At 36.9% G+C, this 21,659-nt stretch overlaps 1 protein-coding gene across 1 annotated transcript in view; it reads right to left on the bottom strand.

The window, feature by feature from the left end:
- Nucleotides 1-10,112: 10,112 nt before the first annotated feature.
- The window catches only part of DOCK2 (dedicator of cytokinesis 2), a 153,583-nt gene continuing 142,036 nt past the window's right edge, over nt 10,113-21,659 (bottom strand). The window contains exons 47-52 of the mRNA XM_042826108.1: nt 18,102-18,239; nt 16,419-16,546; nt 14,744-14,915; nt 13,339-13,459; nt 12,233-12,375; nt 10,113-10,929 (exon numbers count right to left, since the gene is read on the bottom strand). Of these exons, the coding sequence (XP_042682042.1) occupies nt 10,855-10,929; nt 12,233-12,375; nt 13,339-13,459; nt 14,744-14,915; nt 16,419-16,546; nt 18,102-18,239 (777 nt within the window). The 3' untranslated portion in view covers nt 10,113-10,854. The remainder of the gene's footprint in view (nt 10,930-12,232; nt 12,376-13,338; nt 13,460-14,743; nt 14,916-16,418; nt 16,547-18,101; nt 18,240-21,659) is intronic.

Raw genomic sequence — 21,659 nt, forward strand, 5'->3', positions numbered from 1 at the left:
GAAAGAAAAGAAAAGGTCAGACCTCCTTTTCCTTCTGTAACTTTAATTGCAACTTCCTTGTACTTCCCCCTAGGCAATCTCAGTACTAGAGGCAAGTTCTGCAACAGGGTACTCACGTGGGTAATCTTATTGATGTAAATGGATTAATCTTATGAGAAAAAAAAGCAATCAAGCTTAATAATCAAACCTTTCATTAGAGCTTAAAAAGGTGAACTGAAATGGGAAATCTTTTGGTTTGGTTTTTTTTTTTTTTTTGGCTGCTTCCTCTTTGCTGCAGGACTGGTACAAAAAAGTCACAAAAGCACTTAGCAGAATTTCCAAGGAGGAAAAGATGTAATGATTTTCTCAGCTGATTTCCAACTTCGTTTGTAACTACGCAGACAAAAGTAGGTTCCTAAAAAATAAGCAGTAAGTAACAAGCAAAAACCTCCAGCCTTGCATGGCACCCAGCGTTTACAAATAAGAAAAAGCAGAGCTGCAACCTCATTAACATCTGCCTCAGAATGAGGGCAGCTCTTAGACTGTACAACTGCACAGAATGCTCCACTGTTGTTAAAAGCATACCTGCAGCTCTCCTCAGACAACAGAAGTGATATCTGTGGGCTCTTGTTCTGAATCTAAGTGTACACACATACATACGTTTGGAACCTGACTCAGCCTCAGTAACTTGTGCGATTAAACTCCCCAAATGGCAAGAAAGTCTGTAAGATAGTTCTAGTCCCATAGATTCTGCAGAAATGTGAGCTTTGATCTGTAGATTTGAATCCTTGGCTGAACCAAGGATTTTTTTAATTTGTCACACATGCATCATTTCACTTAATGATTTGTGCTGCAGCACGAGATTCCACCCAGGTTCCCTGCTCCCTGTGACAGTGCTGTCATGTTCATATCGTTACTCTGAAAGGCACGAAACACAACTGAAATATTCAGTACAGGGTGACAGAGCCAATTTTCATGCTCAGAAACGCCGCTATAGCTGTTACTTAATTAATGTGTTAATTAATACACCCATAAAATCATATGCACTACAGGTATGAATGAACAAATTGCTGTTAGTTTGTGAATGCTAACCAGGCTGTACAAATAACATTCAGGAGACAAAAGCTTAGTGGGACATAATGGCGATGATTTATTTTTATGTGGCAACCACTGAATAAAAGTGGCTAGGACAAAAAAGAAATGATGAGTCATTCTTCAGGAAATAACAGTGCGAGCACCTCTTTTCTCCAAGCACTCTGAAACCAGTTTTCTCTCTGTAAGAATCTCAGTTACACACAAGTGAAAAGCTGAGCAACACTGCATACAGCTTCATAATTAATGTACTAAATAAAGGTATCTTTTAAAATTTTATCTGTAGTCCTGAAAATACTGTTATTATAAATATTGCTATTAAAAAAAAACAAACACAAAAACCTTTCAGCATTTATAGAGGAGCCAGTGCAATAACATTTTAAAGAAAAACTCAAGAGAGCAAAAGCAGGAGTCAGTTTTGGAGTGAGCTGAGGTACACGAGGTGGTGTGAGAGAAAACGTAACAAAACGTTGCCTTCTGAAGAAAATAAACTTTGCCACCCCACCTTCTAAAAACGGAAAAAGGAAAATAAAATAAAAAGGAAAAGGAAAAAGAAAGAAACTTCGTAATTTGTTATTGCTTAGGGTTTATTTGTATCAAGAAGTAAAAATTCAGCACGGATTTTGAGGAGCATCATCCAAATTGCTATTATCAAAGATGTTCTGCATGCTTTACATACAGTTAAAATGCACTGAACTGGGAGCTGGGTAAATACTTCAGCAATACGATGGGATTAACAAAACAACACAGAATCATAGAATGGCCTGGGTTGAAAAGGACCTCAAACATCATCTAGTTTCAACCCCTCTGCCACGAGCAGGGTCGCCAACCACTAGAAAAACAAAACAAAAAATACCATTTCTGCAAACAGAGACTGATGAAGGCTCTGAAACTTCCTCTGCAAATTAATCATTACAAAGTTTTGATGCTCTTCATTTTACAAAGGTCAGCCCTCAACTGTGCTATGCCAATGCCTGAGAATCTGTAACTACCAGACCTACCTTCATGTGACATTCAAGCAAAGTATAGCACAGAATTAAGAAAAGCAAGCACTGGGGTGAAGAATGGCAAGTACTGCTTTTAGAGCAATGAAATACAATAACAGTTGTAAGGTTCTGCCTATGTAGCTCTGGAAGTGCAAAGGTCTGATCCCTCCCCAGCCAATGCATGCTGGCACAGCTTCTGCACAGACGTGATTTGATCTGCAACATTTTTCTTCCAACTGACTGTGCCTGATTTACTCAGAAAGAAATATAAACAGCACCTGTAAGAATGGTACTTTGTCAGTGCTGTGGGCACACCTTACTGCCTGAAAATCACTGCAGTATTGCACTTCAGGTGCAGATGTTCATATGCAGGCAAAAGGCAGCACGGGAAGAGTAAACTTTGTTCAAGCTGTGATTGCTCTGAGCAGGGCTTGTCGGAAGTGGAGTCAATTGAGCACAGCCAGGAGCACTGCCCTGGGGTCCTCACCATTGGGACTGCTGTCCTTGGCAGGGCTAAGATATGGAGGCAGCAATTTCAGAAGTAAGAAAGGAGAATGAAATAGTGAGGCTTCCATGTGATGAAACTGGGAACAGGTAATATGCTGGCATAGGTATCCTAACAGAACATGCTTAGAGCTGAAAAACACTAAAAAGAAAGGTGATGTTGGAGTCGTAATTTAGTGATCATTACCTCTAAAGGTCACAATGCATTGGATTTGGTGAGGTCTTTGTAGGCAGGATGCATTGTGTTTTTAATATTGTATTTAATAATTTTTTACTACATGCAGTAGTGCAGAGCCCAGTGTGTGCATGACCATCAATCATCACTCGTGATCAAACAGACTGTTCTCAAATCTTATGTTAAACATGGATTTTCTCTTCTAGATTTCTCCAAAATGCAAGATTGAGGCCAAGCCTCTGCAGAACTCTTCTCTCTGTAGGTTTTTAAGTCAGCTCCTATGTATTCATTCTAACTGCCAAAATAGGTTAAAAAATTCATAGTAGTGACTTCATCCTGACAAAATTTGTAACATACTGTGTACCACTTCTTCCTCCTATAGCCATTATAAAGCAGCCTATGACATCTGCTGGAGCTAATCTTCCAAAAATTGTTCACACTTGGTTCAGATCATAGAAGCTACTGGCAGATAATCCTCTAGTGCACAGATGTACTACACTTCAGGCTGTATTGTTAATATTGTGCATAACCCCAGTCCTGGTGTAGCATCAAACCTTAGTGAAGAAAAGTTCATGTAAACTAAAAAGTTCACGTGGACACAAAGAAGGGGAAAAACTCAATTTAAGAAAAAATAGATTACATCTACAACTCATTAAACCTAGCAATGCAGCCTGTTTCAAACAATTCACATATTGAATTCAGAAACAATTCCATATCCGTCAGTAAGACATTTTGATGTAAAGACACTTGTACATATTCTTATTTGCCTCATAAAGGACTTGCAGAAGTTTTAAACTCTTACTCCAATAATCATTAGCCCAATGTATGCACAAAATAAACCACACCATCAGGAGAAACATCAGAAAAATGACACATTGAGACCGCTAAAGAAAGAACAGGGAATGTCAAGCAGTATTTCAAACCAAGGGAATTGAGCTTAATTGCTAGAAATACTGACTGAATATTAAAGTAACGGAAAAGAAGTTGTTTAGGTCAGTGCCATTAATGCAGTAACGCTAGAATGACCTTAAGTTTTTAAAAATTTATAGAACAAACCCATGGTAGATTTTTCATGCAACTTCATAACTGGAATTGTGGAAGACTTTAAAACCTGAAGTGCTGCTAGCTCTTTTCTGACCATGAGGACTGCGATAATAAGAATAGTCATAACTCCTGCTTCAACAAAGACCTTGCACTGTCTTACCAAGATACAATATGGTACAGGGTGTTAGGGATCCTCTGCTTAATGTTTTATCCATAACAGGCAGTGGAGAGCAAGAAATGCAGGACCTCCATTCAGCTGCCTGTGGCCCCCTTACAATCTGTTGCATTTACATACACAACTGTGAGGCAGAGAGGCCATAAGTTCAACCATAATGAACAGTTTTTGCAACTAAGGTGTCACTCAATTTTGGAAAATATTACGAAGAGATACCCCAACCAATTGCATCTTGAAAACCTCACTGTTCCTACCAGCTTCCAAACAGCTGAATGCTCACCTGTTTTAGATTATCTGCTCTTTTTTCTATGCCTGTCACTCAAAATGTTTGGTTTTGTTACTAGAGGTAAATGGTCCTAAAATCCAATGAGATGTATGAGCATCAGCTGTGTTTACTGAGCAAATTGATCTGCACACTTTTCCAAAAGCCTTCAGAGCTTAAATTTCTGTGCAAGAAAATATTAGTAACATCCTAAGTTAATTCTGGCCGAGTCAGATTTGACCATCAATTTGTATAGATAAGGCAACTTCCCCTCACTGAAAAAAAAAAATAAATGTTTTGGAACCAGGATTTGTTTTTGTTTTTGTTTTTTAATATATATTCAGTGTTTTAATGTTTTGTTTGCAGAGTCCTCTATGCCTGTTGGTACTCACACAACACACTTGGGGAAAATTAATTAGCAACTAAAAGTGCTAAGTGAATCGGTAGAAGTCAGTGAAGGGAACTACTCTATGGACACACCCAGTTATAGATAAACTTTGTTTTAGTTTAACCAAGATTTAACTGCAGTAAACTAAGATCATCTAACCTGTGAATAGGATGGTTTACAGCGTTGTTAATCCTTGCACTTCCAGTTGCTCCACTTTGGTTTTCCGGCAGATCAATAGCTTGTTCTGACGCACGGGCACGGAGTTGCAGCCGCCTGCCTCCCCCTAGTGACAAGTTGAGAGAACGTATTGAGTTCAGAAACTCCCCTAGAGGCAGCTTTGTACGTTTCGATACTGTGCCCACTACCTGCTTAGCAGTATTACATAAACCTAGATTAGTAATTCTGAGACCCATAAAACTAACAATTGGTAAATGTTTTCAAAAATTTCTATCAGCATTCTTGACTTGTCTTTTGAAAGAAGTCTAAATGCAGCTGTTGAGAAAGACTACAAATTCAAGCTTCATGCATTAGTACTGCAGCATGACTCTAAGAACTGCTGAAGACTGCAAGCGGAAGAAGCCACGTTGTAAAGATTTCACTTTCCTCAATATCTGTAGAACCAGGGGCTCTGACTGGAACGTGCTTTATGGGGTGACAACCATACCCACCTCAAGAGCAGTATTTAGAGCAGCTCGATCCAAGGTTGCTTTCTTATACATAAAAATTTATGTATAAAAACTTAGGAGCAAACTTCACATGGAAAATCTTCTCTCCTACTCTGTCATGCATTTTTTTTTCATTCTTGCTGTTACAAGAATGCAAGAGATCTACTTCATGTAAATGTCTGTTCTTTGGCTGCAGGCCTGAAAACTCACCTTAAATGACTGTCTTCTGATTCCCTATGACTTTCCTGTGGCTTTTCAATCAACCACCACTTAAATCCATTCTAAAACCACCAACAGCCATCTACCATCAGCTGAACTAGTTAAGGACTTGAGTTGATGGGCAGGCCTGTGTTTCCTGTTAGTGAGGTGGGTTTCTGATAGAGGTATGAAGACTGTGTTAGGAAAGGCAGGATGAATATCCACACGCATAATGGGGTGTATGGTGGCTGCAGCACATATTAACAATCATAAAAGAAATCTTAACACACAAACCATACTTATAAAAGCATAGGCACTCACAACAGCTATTTAATTCTAGGGTCTGAAATCCATAAGATCACTCATGGCACAGAGAGCTTTCTGCTATCCTGGAAGACAAAAAAAAAGTGCACAGAAAAGAGATAATTCTATCCAAAACACAATCAGAAGAAATTATAATCACGTTTATTTAACATTTTAAGGTTCATGAAATTCACAATCACTGCAGGTTTGTTTGCAGAACAGTTAGTTACTCCTTTACAGTGTTAATTTTTAGCACACACTGCATTATGATGGCAAATCAGAACAGAAATTTGCAGATTGAGTCAGTAAAACAGAACTACTCTCATCACCCTACAGCAGGAAATGCTGTCAGTGCTGAAGTCCTGATATCTCATGGGCAGCCCCAGGCATGTTGCCCAGTGTTCTATCTTGAAAGGACCTTGAATGCTCAAGAGCAAGATGGAAATCAGTTCAGGAAGTAAATATTCTAATATCAGTGGCTACTTCAAGGAATTAAGGGTAGGAGATGGCTGGCAAGTATTTTTCATGGATGCTTCTGCGTCCTTGGGAAGATAGAGATACAAACCTCCAAACCTTAACAAGATAAAGGATCCTTACATTATTCGTCCTCTCTGGTCGTAAGGAGTTTTTTAAAAGAGATAACTCAAAAGACAGTTGGGCTTTAAATTAGATGAATTCTGTTGATTTCTACATGAGAAGAAATGTGTTTGAATAAGTAGTTCCTTTTACTTTCTTACAGTCTGTGTAATTGATCTGGGACATCTTAACAAAGAATGGCCTAGGGCTATATGATTTGTATTGATGTCAGCATATACAAAACAAATTTTTTAGTAAAATGGCTGCTGTCTTAAAGCACTGAGCACATTATAGCAGTTAGTGCTAAAAATTCCCCCTTACCATTCAGCTTACTTGCTTACAAATTGAGAGAAACTTACGGTATTATTCCCTTATAGCTTCCATGCCTCAGAAACTGTGGTCATAAACAGTCTCTGCATTTCAAATCTCATGGAATGCAGAGTATTCCACTGTGTTGATTCTACTGAGATCTGATCTTCACAGGCCAGGATGATCAAGCAGTAATCAGGCACCAATGTAAACATAAGACATATTCCAGACTGTGTATTACTAAGGATACAGAGTTCACGAGATGAATTAGTAATACATCTAGGCAAACTTACTTACAGTCTTTTAATGTTTTTAGTTTAACATATTGTTCTAACTTAACTTGTTGATGATTGCTGTGACCTTTTATCAACTGTGAACTGGCAAGAAAAGGAAAAAATATATATTAATTTAAAATTATGGACTTCTGAAATTATGAAAAAATCCAATTCTATTTTCTTACCTTGCAGGACAGTGGCATCCCAAGACAGACAGTGAGAATCCTGAGTTGATGAGCATTAGAGGAAAACAAGGAATTGATAATACCAGGCTGACAATTAGAGTGAAAGCCAAAAGCCAGACCAAGCAAGATCAACAAGGAAAATGAAAACAGAAGTCCAGCGATACCTAATGTATCTGTGGACTCTGTAGTGAACAAAACAAGTGATATGGCACACATTACTCCCTCAAAAAAGAACAATCTGTAATAGAAAAATCACAGACTGCATGCGATACAGATTAAAAGTCCACTATCAAGCAATCCCTGCAACAAAATACTCATGTTTACACATTAACTCTTAGTTCAAGAAAGAGTGTGTTCTTGGGATCTGTAAAATCTTTAATGAAACAACTTCTTACTGTTTGGAAATGTGGCCCTTGCTGTCCTGCATTCTGAACACCTTCCGCCACATTACCCCAGTTAATTGTTACTGACATTTCAAGAGCATTAAATTCCCAAATAACATAAATAATTCAATCATAATTAATAATGAGAATGTGGACAGAATCATTGCATAGAGCAAAGAAGGGCAGATTGAACACCTAAGCTAGTGCCAAATCAGTTAAAGAATATTCCGGATTATCTGGATATAGCAGAAAGCAAACATTTCCCTTGTTAGACCAGACCTCATTCTCCACTGAAAGCAGCTCTTCTGAAGCTAGACCACTATTAAAATAGTACTGCATCCCGTAACAGGTAAAGCTTAGGTGTCTGTGTCTAAAATTCAGACATCTAGTACCTAAACATAAATGGCATGCAGCTTAAATGCATCTTACATGGTTTGCAGCATAACAGCTTTCTACTGACCAACACACAAAACTTTGTGTAGCAGCAAAGGCTGCTGTACATGCGGCCTTTTCTATCCCATGCTAAACACAAGTTGTTACAGACTCACATTACCCAATGGTTACCTTAGTGCCAAGCAATCCTGAAAGCCAGGCTGTTACTGTCCAGACTGAGTGAAATGAAATGAACTCTGGTATAAGAAGTACATGAAAACATTGTTGTCTAAAGAAATGCTTTTCTGACCTTGCATGTTGAGAGGTAGTGGAGCCATACAGGTTACAGGTGATGTTACACATGCTTCATTAATTCCTTGGGACAGCAGCCAAGGCCTGATCCTATCCTGGAGTTGAGTTCCACCTTTTGAGCTTCATTTCTAAAAAAACCATCAATTTGGGTTCAGTACCATCTGAGTACACCCTCCTCTGTATATGCAAGATAAAAGCCTGTTCAGATTGTGACAGAAGTGACAATAGTTAGTGCTGATTTATGTTTTTATGTTGCCAGGTTGCTGCACCTGCACCTTATTATCCCATACCATCACTCGTTGTTTATTTGGACTAAATGTCAGTATATACAGTTTCTGGAAACCTATGAGTTGCTACATGTCAAAAAACCATCTTTTAAATCCCAGTTCCATGTATGCTCCATTCTTGACAGTTATTTTTTCTTAGTTATTTTTCCTTTTCTGCCCAGAGTTGATTTACATTATTTCAAGCTTGGAAACCATCCAGAATCAGACTGGCAGAAAGAGTTTGAATCTGTGATATTGGACAATTAATGTGAATTTGCTAACATTTCATCAATTAAGAGTGAATCTAAAACCTTGATCACAAATTACACGAACTGAATCAAAACACAGCCACTGAATCAAAGCACAGCCATGAACCTTGAACCACGAGTTAAACAGTCAGCACCAGGACTGACTTTGGCATCATGCTTGTGCTTTGCTGGTATTTGTCTTTGTGCTCTTCATTTCTTTCCACTCTTCATCCATTTCTATTTTGAATCACTGTATTTATTGTTCATATGACAGCTTGAGCTAATAATCCATTATTCCATTCTCACATACAAGCAGAGCTACAGGATATAATAGGCAGAAGATAACCTTAGTGTCTCTTTGTAAAAAATAAATGGTTACTGACTCATCCTTTCCTCATTCCTTAGAAGTATAACTAAACTTTCTCTTTAAAATAATTTGATTCTGTGATATCAATATTTCTTTAATGTATCTACAAATAATAGTGAAGGAAAACCTGGGCATCCTCTTCCTTCTTCCCTCAGGTTAGCAAGATGTAAAACATACAAAAGATGCTCCCCTCAGCCTTTCACTTAATCCCACTGAGAGATAACAACTCTATTAAACTGAGCTTGATATTTTTCCTGTATGTTTCCTCAGAAGCATTATCCATCAAGTAGCTGTGAAAAGAAAATGAAGCAAAAAGAATACATCCAATTTCCATGCCAACAAACTCTGTAGTTGGTGTTAAAGCTAAACCCATTTTGGTTTTCTGCCTTTGATCATTTTCATCACTTAGAAATTTAGTATTAATGAATCCTGCATTTTAGTGCAGCATTAGCTCCTATGGCAAATATTTCAAAGTTTTCACAGAAAACAGTTGCTAATTATTGCTGAAGAAAACAGCTTCACATTGACAATCTGCAAAGAGAGTCCAAATTAATTAAATTATTCATGTTGAACATAACGTTTACAGGCACAGAACAAACTGAAGTTGCCTTCACATTGATTCCACCACTTAGCAAGGAATAATTTCTATCTCTTTTTCTTCCCATATCCACATAAATGGCAGTAATACCAGCCTCCTACCCACAACATTATAAATGTTTCTATTTTAGACAGATGTCTGAAATATTCCAGTGTGTGTGAAGGAAATCAATTATTCTCCTTGAGAAATGTTTTATTTTGGACAAACTACTTACCTTTAGAAAGAACTGCCAGGTTATTAAAAAAGAAAAGTGAAATGCTGACCTGTATTGCTGTGTAACTTCATGCTGATTAGGCATTAACTTCCAACTCCACCTCATCAGTTGTAGCCACAGAAAACCTATTTGGGATGCAGAAGCCTTGGGCTTGTAAAGTTCCACTTGCTGTCAGTAAGAAGCTATTGACATGCGTAACAAATATAAATATTCCAGTGAGAAAGGTTCGAGGCAAGTAAGGTTTTAATATTTTATTGATAAACAGCAGAAAATGCAACTTTTGTTTATCACACTGCTGGTCGTCACATCAACTTGTACTCATCTAAGTAAACTTTTGCACAGCTTTAATATAATAGCTGCCATTCTGAAAATAACCTGGTCATACAGTGGCACAGACTCAACTTTGAGAAAGATATGAGGACACAGATCAGTGCGGTAGGAGCAGCAGCAGAAGTTGAGGACTGTAAATCCAACAGCCACAGAGTATAATTTGGTGACTGTTTTGAACTGAGCCATCTGTTGCCTTGACCACACTGCCAGCAGTAGTTTAAAGTTAACCAGAATGTGTCTATACAAGCTACAAGAAAGGATAACTCATATGCTCTTTGAAAAGAACAGAACAGGACTTAAGTGCTATGTATGGCAAGCACTGCAGATGACCTTTTAGCATCTTTACCATGAATGAGTTTTTAGCACAGGGAACACACGATGTTCCCTGATTTGTATAACCAGAGGCTCAATAAGCTTCAGTTCTGTATCCCAGTAAGCCCATTCTGTAATATTTGCTTTAAATGTTATTCCTGTATCTGTATGGTGTAACCGCTATCAGAGCCCATCAATAACTTTGTTCAGACTCTCTATTAGTCACCTATATTGTTAGTGCCCTTCTTTACAGTAGACAGTGGTCCAAAATAGGATATATACACATATGTATATATAATTATTTTTGTTTGAGAAGTGGTTATTTAACAGAATGCATTATAGGTCTGTAGATGAAGATTTGAAGTGCTGCTCCACAGGCTGCTTTCCATCTTCTAGAACTCTGGAAATTCGCTGCAAAAAGAGAGGAACAGAACGACAGGTGTTAAAATGATGATTATATTGGGTTCAGTACTTTGTGTACCAATTGCTAGCTTGTGCCCATACTCTGTGGTTAGAGAAAAAATCACTGATTTTCATTGTTTAAATTCATTTCTCTATCCTGCAGAACCATAAATCTGTATTTAAACCTGTTCACATTATTTCAGTGATTCTGTGGAAGCAGTATATTAGTAGATTTTAAAAGGATTCTTATTCAGTGCTTTTTTACATTTGAAAAAATGGGACATCTTGTTCTAATTTCATATGCAGTTTACATTTGAAAGTGTATGGATGAGGTCATGTTGAAGAGTTGTTACTCATCAGTCTTAAAAGAACACTACCTGATAAATTGAATATGATTTACACTATACAAGCTTCAAATTAAGAGTATTTTTGTCCCTACCAGAAATAAATGAGTATGGAAACATCTAACTGCTGAATATACTAAACGTTGCTCTGGAAGCACCTACTTTCATATGTATCTATAGAAAGACTGCAGGAATTAATGGATGGACATGAAACCTGTTCACCAGAAAAAAAAAAAGTCAACAAAAAATACAGAAATCAATCTTTTATTTGAAATATCAGTAGAGAGGTAACATTTAAAACATTGCCACAAGCATCTGTGTGTTGTCCTCTCCTACCTAAAATAATGGGACAACTCCAAAACCTTTGAATCTTGATATCTGCACTGAATACTTTTTCTTGTTTCTCTCACACACTACATTAAATTCAGTGGTGTTTAATCTTCTGAAATTTCCACTCAAGTCAGAGAAAGGTTTACTTCTCGGAAGGAAGGGAAACTTTTCAGACACATTTACTCCAGTGTAAGCCAATTTCTACTTTATAACAATTGTCTCATACACCAGAAACTAACACACACTCTTCACATTTTGCCATATATGCAATGATTACCTTGCTGTGATGCTAGTGAAACTGCACAACGTAACTCAATTGAACAAGAAATAACTGGTTTTGCTAGTGTTATATAAGTCAGAGAAAATCAGCAGGTCAAATGTGACCTCTTGTGGTACAGATGCAGAAGTGCACATCTGTGCCTTTATGTTAAACATACCAAGTTCATCCTAACTTCAAAAGCACAGTCAGAGGCAAATTTTTGCTTACCCATTGAGTTTCCACTTCTCTCTCTGATGAGAGAAGAAAAAAAGACAACAGTTTAACTTGAAGTCCCATGATGTTTTAAAAATGACCTCATTTTCATAGCTTAGAATTTTTAAAGAGGCAGCTCTTCTTACCATCAACACACAGAACTTACCATTGTTTTAAATAACTGATTCACCTTCTTTTTCTTGATGGTTTTCTTATCACCATCTGAGGTGGAAGGAAACACTGGCTGACTCAGCCTGTGTGATGCAATTGTTTCATCAGATGCCACAGGATTGACAGACAGAGTTAATCCTTAGAACGGAACGTTGTACAAAACAAAAAAAGGAGAGTCAGCAAGAGAAAAAGCAGAATTTGAAATATCTAATGCAACTGTTAGAGAGCAAAAAAGACTTCTGTAATCTAAACTTACTCCTCAGAATACTGAGCTTCATTGCATTGTAAATGAATAGTGAAAAAAGAAAATCAGTCAATTTGATTCATAGTTTGTGTCTGGATAGGAAACTACTGTTGTATTGTAATAAATGCCTGTTGTAGCCATATAGAAAGATAGGGGCAATGAGAGGGCTAGATGAAGTGCAAGCTAAGAAGCCAGATATGGTATGGAAGAAGCATGGGGCAAAGGACACTGAAATTGTGCAACATTTTGTCTGTATACTCTGGCCTAGAAATAAGTTTAAGTTACACTTTTCCCTTCTCTATTACACAGTCATAAGTTTTCCTGTGGGCAGCTGTGTTACTTCATTTCCCCTTCCTCTTTCTCAGAGGAAGGCTTATAAGATTATTCTCTAAGACCAGTTGCAGAAGTTGACAACGTTACTATCGGGCAATCTTTAGGGAAATTCACCTGCCAAAGCAAGGTACAGAGCATTTCTTCCTGCATGAAACCCTCTGATACTGTGCTGACTGAAGACTAGAGAAGCCCTTGCTTCTGCAAGGGATGCCATATAAATCAGAGAAGATGAATAAACCTTGCCTTTTTGAACACAAAGGAATGCTCATACCATACAAGGAAGCAAGATCCTGAGCTCCAGAAAGATTTTTAGAACTCGTATGTTAGTACCAGGTAGTGGTGTTTCCAAGCTATAGTCCAGCCTCACATGCACAATACATGCTTAAAATGTAATCTTTGTCTCGGAAGCTCAGGGCCACGCACAGATACACAGGCACGCCTGCTTCTGCTCAGAGCAATCCCTTCATCGTTTTCTTAAGCTGCCAAGCAGTGCAGAATGCTCAGTCTTACCACAAGGTGCTTACCTGGAATAGTTGGCATAGAACGACTGACAGAGCTCATCTGCTTGAGGACAGATGTTTTCTGAGGTGCCACTGCATGTTCTGAGAGGTTGGTGTCACTCATGAATTCGTATTTCCGTGACAGCTGTTTTAAAATCGCATAATGCTATTAATAATGAAGTGAGATATAAGGAACAAAGATCCAAGCAAAATGTTTTGTGATAAGGATATGAGATATGCCTGAAAGGAGGTTCTGGCAAGGTGGATATCAGCCTCTTCTCCTACTTAACTAATGATAGGGGCTTGTCCTGCTTCATTCAAAATTTCCTCAACTGTGAAATCAAATGTTGAACTTGATAGCCAATCAGCCAAAAGTCAACCATTCTGCAATGAATCAAGTTTTTTCCTTCTTTCCTTTTCTATCCTTAAGAAAGGATGGGTCAGTGTAACTTCCTGCAGTGTACCTTTCCCCTCAATTCTTTTAGGGATCTTTGAACTCATAGGTCAATAAAAAGAAAACTTTTTCAGATGTGAATTTAACTCCTTGCTAGTTTCAAGTTAATATGAAAAGATACAAAACCATCTCTCTAAGACTTGATTAGAATAGTTAAAAGAGCTCTGAACTAAGATACGCATCTCCCAAAAGAATCCTAGCTTTCTATTCAACTCACTTTCCCTTTGATGATTCCTCCAAAATTTTTGATCAAATGACTTGGACTCTTTTTCATTCAGCAGTTAAGCAGTGCCTGATATTTTAATTTAGATAGGGCTTGTCTATCAAGAGGACATCTTTCAGATTTTTTAAATTCTTTTTACACTACATGAAGTCTCCTGAGGACTAAAGTATTAAAAAAAACCAAACACTGTGTGTGTTATATAAGACATTCAATGATCTATTAGTGTGATAAAGGCACTCAGATGATCTGTGAAGTGAGAGATGCCACTGCTTCCAAACTTCAGCCTGACACCATTTGAGGAACACTGTTTGCAATCTTGCAGTTTTCTAACAGCTGCATGTTCCATAACAAAGTACAAGAAGTACAGGACTCATCACTTTTGAAATAGCCCTGACTACAAGGAGCTGCCATGAAGTGTCAGCACAGTGAATTTCCTCTCAACAGGAAAGCATGCTTAACCCTCGCAATGTAGTACTCCATTTTAAGTTGAACAGACTTCAGAATTCTGCAGCTGTAGAGCTATGCTATCTGTGGTCATAAACACATACGGAATATATCTGATTTTTCCACTGATTTGTTTCTTCCTCAGTATCTTGCAAACCTCATTCACAGCAGGTCAGATTGCCTCTGTATCCTGTGTGTTTCCTTTTATGACAGCTACAGTTCTATGTGATATATATATATTTTGGATAAGAAAAGGATTGATTTCCTCTTTTTATGGATTATAAAATATGAGGAAATCAGTAACGTACACATTTCATATCAGAGATGGAAATATCAGGTGCTGTCTTCTCATCAACAAACACCACGCTGCTTCTTTTCGTTCTTTTTTTGGACCTTCTCATCTTAACTTCAGGGTTAGGATTAATTTGTGAAGCATTCTTCTCCGATTCTGATTTCGGTAGCACTACTTCCAGATCAAAGCTGCAGGAGCAAAAGAAAAAATAGGGAAATTGCTGAATGATATTTTCAAAGCCACTTGTATTCTGACATAATTTCCCCATGAAATATAAATGCAGGTCATCCTTTCCCTTGACTTTCTAACCATGGCAGAAAGTATGTGATGTGTTTCAGCTACTGTAGACACTAACAAAGATGCCTTCAGGAGGTATCGCAATGTCTTCAAATGTTGTAAAGATTGTAAAACAGTACTAAGAAGCACGGATCTCTTTTTGAACATGTGTGCATTAGCTCAAGGACTCCTAGAGAAGATGGGGTGAGATCTCATAAAGAGGATTTATGTGGGGTGATGGTGCTGAAAGCAAGACCTGCTATTCTGCTTATTGAGCACAGCGGAACAGAAGTAATACTGTATCTGATCATGTTTTAAATGCATTCTCCTATTTATTTCAGCATATGGGACAACAGTGCATGCAGTGGTAAAATCTTCCTCCAACACTCTTAAAAATTTTATGATTTAAATATTGGGCTATTTTTCTTTTAATTAAAAAAAAAATGAAATCAATGCTAGCTTTATTCCCTCTGTGCCGATGAAACTGAACATGGGGGCTGAAATTATTTTACAGCTTACAAACAGGTAAAGCAAAATATGTTACTTTGCTGAGCCATCTGAGAGACCGTATCATGAGAAAGCACAACAGGTGCATGATTCAGCTGCTTAGATATAGTTTCCTGGTTACAGATGAGGTGCCCAGCTTTGTTAGAGACATGAGTTGGTAGATATGGCACAAATCATGGTTGTGTGCTCCACACATAGATATGAATGCTCGGAAAAAAACCTCATAAAGGGGTACTAGGCAATTTTGTTATAAAACTCAAACCTGGGAGCATTTAAAATTTAATTAAATAGGGTTTAACACTGAACTGTCAGTCCAACATGCAAGAAGATAGGCAGATCTTAGTCAAATAGACTTCCAAGTTAGTGTCATACACCTTTAGACCTTTCACTTTTCATAAGCCAAATTCTCAAAAAAAAGAGATCAGATGTTAAAAAATAATCACAAACACTGCACCATTTTATTTATGCTTTGCTTGTGAAGAAACTCTGTGCCCAAAGGATCATTTTTTAAGCACTCAAAACCACTTGTGGATGAAAAACTAAACAAAAACATCTACAACTGTTCTTTGGAACTCTACAAGCTTTTCCAGAGCTGCAGTTAAAAAAGTCAGTAGGACATCTCTCCCTCTCTCCAGTTCTTTATGTTTTTCAATTAGTTATTTTGTCATTCAAGTTGTTCTGAAGAAACGTCTTTTTGAGTGAGACTCAAATGTATTTTGTCTACCATGGTTGAAATACTGGATCTTTAAGATTGGAGGAAACAATAGCTAAAGTTTAAATAATTTTTTGCATAGCTGGAAGAGACTGCTAGTGGGCTTTAACCTTGAATGCCTCTTTATTCTTCTAGTAAATCTTTTAGTTTCATCCCATAAAACTGGTCTAAAAACAGGACTCAAAGAATAACCAACCTTTCTGGAGCAATTTTGTTTGGAGTGGTGCAGTCTGAATTCATGGAAGTCATTGAAATAACCGACAACTGGCGATAGGATCTCAGCATTGATCTTGGCCGTCCTACTCTCTTGTCATCAAAATCTGGCTATAAGATGAATAGAGGAATATTTTCTATCAAACATGTTTGGGTCAACCTTATTTCACCCCTTTTCTCTAGGTTTTAAAGACAGCACAGATGTTTTAACAGTTGGTATAAATGAAGTGATTTGCTACCATTAATTACTGTGATTGTTTCCTCTTCCCAGATACACTCTTAGGGTCTTAACCTAAGACCTCTCAAAATCTAAGTTACAGTGAGTAGCTAAATAAAATGCAATTTATAGCTTTAGTTTGTCCTTCCTAGATGACATTAATCATGTTCTGCCTTCAATACAACAGTTCCTGCCATCACTACACAGTAATGTAGCCTTTTTCATTATATGTTTGCTGCCAAAGACAGAATTGTTATTTCCCAAATAGCCAGACAGGAAGAACAGGAGGATTCTCCATGTTCTCATGTATCCATCATGTACAAAATTATATGTTACACCACATCTCTCTGCAAAGCATGAAAAAATTAGCTTGATGTTGACAATTATTTATATTCTGCAGCCTGATACCAAATTAACTAAAAAAAGTCTGATATATTTCCAAATGCTTTCTTGTTCCTCTTTGCTAATAAAGCAGGGACAAGGACAGCATTTATTGGCTAATTCTAGAATTGCTTTCTTTTTTCAGGACTGACTTCTGGGATGCAGAATTACAGTGTGCTCTGTTTATTTTTTGGTCATATATTTCTGAGATGAGTATGTCAGCCCTTTGCTCATCACTGCATCATGAAATAAGCCAGATTTTTGAGCATTTCCCAGTGCACAAATACCATAGGTTACTTTTCTAGGCTACTTCAGTTGATCTCAATTTAAATATATTACTACAATTTAAAAACATCTCATATTAAATTTTAGTATTTTTTTTTCCCCTCATTATCCAGAAAGTATTTGGCTTTCCACATCCTTTGTATCAAGATTGATTTTCACAAGACTTGGAAACATATACAGTTCCAAGAATTATTTTCAAGATTTTTTTTTTTTTTTTTTTTTTTTTCCTGCAGAGTTTTCATGCATTACTTTTCCTTTTCTTTTAATAAAAAAACTTTTGCCAGCTACCAAAGAGAAGCAGACATGGTAAAATGGCAGTAGTGCCACTATTCTCCTGTATTTCTTTCTAGTATCAACTATCAACTGATTTTTTTTAGTGTTACTTACATCATAGATTTTACTTCACAATACATCTGAAATTGTTAGCACAGGAAGACTAAGTTCAGACCAAAGCTCTAAGATACTGTGAAAAACTAAAAATCTGAGAAGCACAAGAATTTGCTTTTACTTCCTGGTACGGAAGTAGAAATACTATAGGGAAGAAGAAAAAAAATTTCATTTTAATATAAATAATATCATACTCCAAATCTTTCAAAATGAGGAATGCTTAATAGGTTGGATTCATCAACTCACTGGCTAAAAAAACTCGGGTCTTACTACCTTCAGATCACAAGATAACTCATGAGAAACAAAAATTTACTACATGCTTTGCTTAGAAGAGAAGAACAAGATACATATTAAATAAAGAAGGTGGAAGAAAGGAGTTAAAAAGGACACAGATACCAATTCTCTGGCTCCATATTGTTTTTCCACTTTCGCTTTTAAATGCTTGAAACATTCCTCCATTCTGTCATGGAAAGGACGAAGGTTGTCGGAAACTCTTCTTTCATGAATTCTAATTCCAGCCCCAAGGAAAGGTATCTTGAAGAGGGCAAAACAGAAGAAAAAAGTGAGAATATCAACTGAGTCTGACTGGTCCTCTAACTCTATTTCGATTATCTGCTGAACAAACTACAAAGCTATGTGACTGATGGACAGATTTATTAGCTGACACTGAGGTGACCAGGAGTGATGTTACTATACAGGAGGTTTTAGCAGCAAAGAGGCAAATCAGTACCAGTTGGAAAGGGCTCTTGAAAGTGGACTTGTTCAGTCATAGTTAAATTTTTTTCTGTTCTTTGCATTTAATGCTAAAACCTTATGAAATTAAACATGTGAGTTTAAAATAAGTAAGAAAATCTTCATCTTGAAGATGCCTGCCGTGGCTTATAATAAATATGGCAGGGATGAAAATTATCCACATGGTCTCTCAGCAAGTTGTTTCAAACTCTTTCAAATGGAGGAATAAGTGGCTCACTGAAATCAGTTTACGGGAGGCTTAAGTGTGTGATCATTTTGACAATTTTTGCAGCAATTTAGCATGCTAGTGCCTCATTACTGGAAGGTGATCTCTTCCTTTCTCATGGAATTTATTCTGCAGATTTCCTTTGCATTATGCACATCTCAAAAAAAAAAAAAAATCAGTAAGTTCTTCAGTACAGAAATGAACGACTCAAGCCAGAAGCAGTTTTCACTAACCAAACTGACTACACTATGTTACCCCTGTGCTTCCCTTTTCTCAAACTCATATTTCAGGAACGTTTTAGGAAAAGATATTTCTGTATCAGCTAATCAAACAACTCCTTCTTGAAATTCCTTAAAAATCCTCGCCCTTTGCTAGATGGAACAGCTTGCTTGTCAAGTAAAAAAATGAAGTAAATGTATAGTGGAAGCAAACTTGATGGTCACAGTACTTTCCTGTTTTCTCTTCCCTAAAATTCCTTTCTTTGCTTTTATATTACTACTGACATCTCTGCTATATTAGTGTAATAATATCCAGTTAAAAACAAACAAGAAGTGTCTTTGAAGATGATGGATGACATACTTTTACAGGCTGTTGAAATAATAACAACTGTACTCATGAAGACAAAAATTGTGGTGCTTCTCTTTAAAATTGAATGACTTTTCATTACTCTTCAGTCCTTGAAAATGGCGATTCATGAGATTTGTGCAACAGACTTCTCTACCCTTCTGCAGGTAACCCTTCCTAACTATAATAAAGTTTAGTTCCTTCCAGTAAAACTTTTTCTTGTGTGTTTTGTTCTGTGCTTTTTTTTTTTTTCCAAATCCATTTAGATTCCCTTTTGAGTTTTGACCATACAAGTGCAATTAATATTGCATACATCGCTCTTCATTAACCTCATCATTTTTTATTGTAGTTCAATTCAGTGCACCCTTTAGAAATGTGGCATTAAAACTTATATATTGAAGACAACAGATCTGTCTGTCCTCTCTAAGAGATTTACCAGGGCAGATCCAGATGACCATTTTACTTCCTCATGCTACAACCATCAATGCATAGCACTGCATGCACTGAGTACTTCTGATGTTCAGAAAATGAACCAGTGTTGGCCAGTGATGTGGGAGAAAGCTGCTAAGGTTGGTGACTCAAAGAAATCACCAAATGGTGAGGAATCAAAATGAGATGGGAAGAAGCATCAAAAACTTTACGGGAATAGTAAGAGACCCTTTTCCTTTAAAACTATTTGAAAAAATTATTTCACTGCTGCAAGAGGAATAAAAGGTTAATTCTTGCTGTTTCTAGTCCAACTGTTTAAAAGGATGGCATCAGATTAAGCCAGCAAGAAGGATTTTTTTTTTTTTTAAATGAGTCAGGTAGTACAAAGAAAGAGATATGGAACATAGAAATGAAATACGTTAGGCCATACACTTCTGATGGTAACATTCCAGGTCTGCTCACATTATTTCATTACATGTTTCTTGAAAGGAGATCACTATATTTTAGTTTGATACAGCAATTGCTATGTATATTAATTTACACAGCAAACAGTTCTTTCTCATTTAAATCATCTAGGTTTCAGAAGACCTCAGAGTTTTCTTAACAAAACATGTTGTGCGAAAGTTAAAGTCTCCCCTCATAGTCATTCATTATGCCATATATTGCTGACAATAACTTCTGTTTGGATGAGATAATGCAAACAGAACTGAGAATTTATGGGGTCATGTTTTCTCTGTTATCATAGGAAATGCTCATGAGAAGAGTTTTTTTCCCTTAATTCTACCAGAAATAGAGGTTTTTTTCCTGCTACTACCTCATGTAATTACATTCTCATCTGCAAGGACAAAAGAGCTCTGCAGGTTAGTTAGGCTTAAAAATAAAACAAGAAACAACATCAGTGCTTCTAGCATAGGCAGAATATTTTGCTTTCCCCTGGAGATAAAATTTAAAAATATTCACTAGCAGTATTCCATATTTGCCATAAAACAGACATGTAGCAACAATCTGGACTGGTCACTGAGTATGAAAATAAGTCCTATAAGCAACTAGCATTTCATTAGGATTTCTTAAGATTCTCGTGTAAAACCAACCAACCAATCCATGAACAAACAATAACAAAGAAAAACCCCCCAAAACAATGAAAACACAGAAAACACAGCCGCCTCTAGGAAAGAGTTATTTCTCAAGACAATTTAAGCTTGCAAATGCTTGTTTTCCAATCACTTCATGAAGTCCTTAAATACGCAACCTGAGTTTGAAGTCCTGAACCTTTTAACCATGAATGCAGCCTTTTATATATAGATTTTGATAAGCCATTCCAGATGCTATTTTCCTACAAAGTACTTAAATTCTTTTCTGGTCCACTACTTCCCCCAGGCCATAGAAAGCTTGTATGGGTGATTTCCCTGATTCTGGTAGCATTTCACTGAACTTATAAAGAGTGCTATAATAATAATAATCCTGAGGAAATAAGATGTAATTTTTGGAATTAAGCCATTTCTTCCATTTTTCAGATTTAAAAAAAAAACAAAAGCTGAAGGACTGGGCAGCTTAGATCCCCAAGAACACTGCAGCAATCTCATGCTACATCACATGCTGAAGAATTACTGTCATGCTGCATTATCGGTGATCTCAGAGGATTTGTAACAGAATTCATGCATCCTGTTGGGCACATTAAAACTGAAAGGGTTTAAATCCTTTTCTCTTCTTAACAAGAAATCATTTGTATTTAAATAAGGTAATAAATAGGTGGTGCTTTTAGAACTAGACATATTCTGAAACAAAAGGTCTGGAGTTTCTAACCAGAATCTTATTCTTCTATTTCCTCCTCACAGTGGGGAGTGAAGAGTGAAGAAAAAAAAATTCAAGTAAAAGTTTTGCATGGATACAAAAACAGTAAAATTAACACGGTCCTCTAAATGATGCTACACTGTCCTGCTAGAAAGTCATAGAAAAAAAAGAAAAGAAAAGAAAAGAAAAGAAAAGAAAAGAAAAGAAAAGAA

This window comes from Centrocercus urophasianus, unplaced genomic scaffold (genome assembly GCF_019232065.1).
Source record: "Centrocercus urophasianus isolate 14NV4802_14NV808 unplaced genomic scaffold, USGS_Curo_1.0 seq_26, whole genome shotgun sequence".
Taxonomy (NCBI): domain Eukaryota; kingdom Metazoa; phylum Chordata; class Aves; order Galliformes; family Phasianidae; genus Centrocercus; species Centrocercus urophasianus.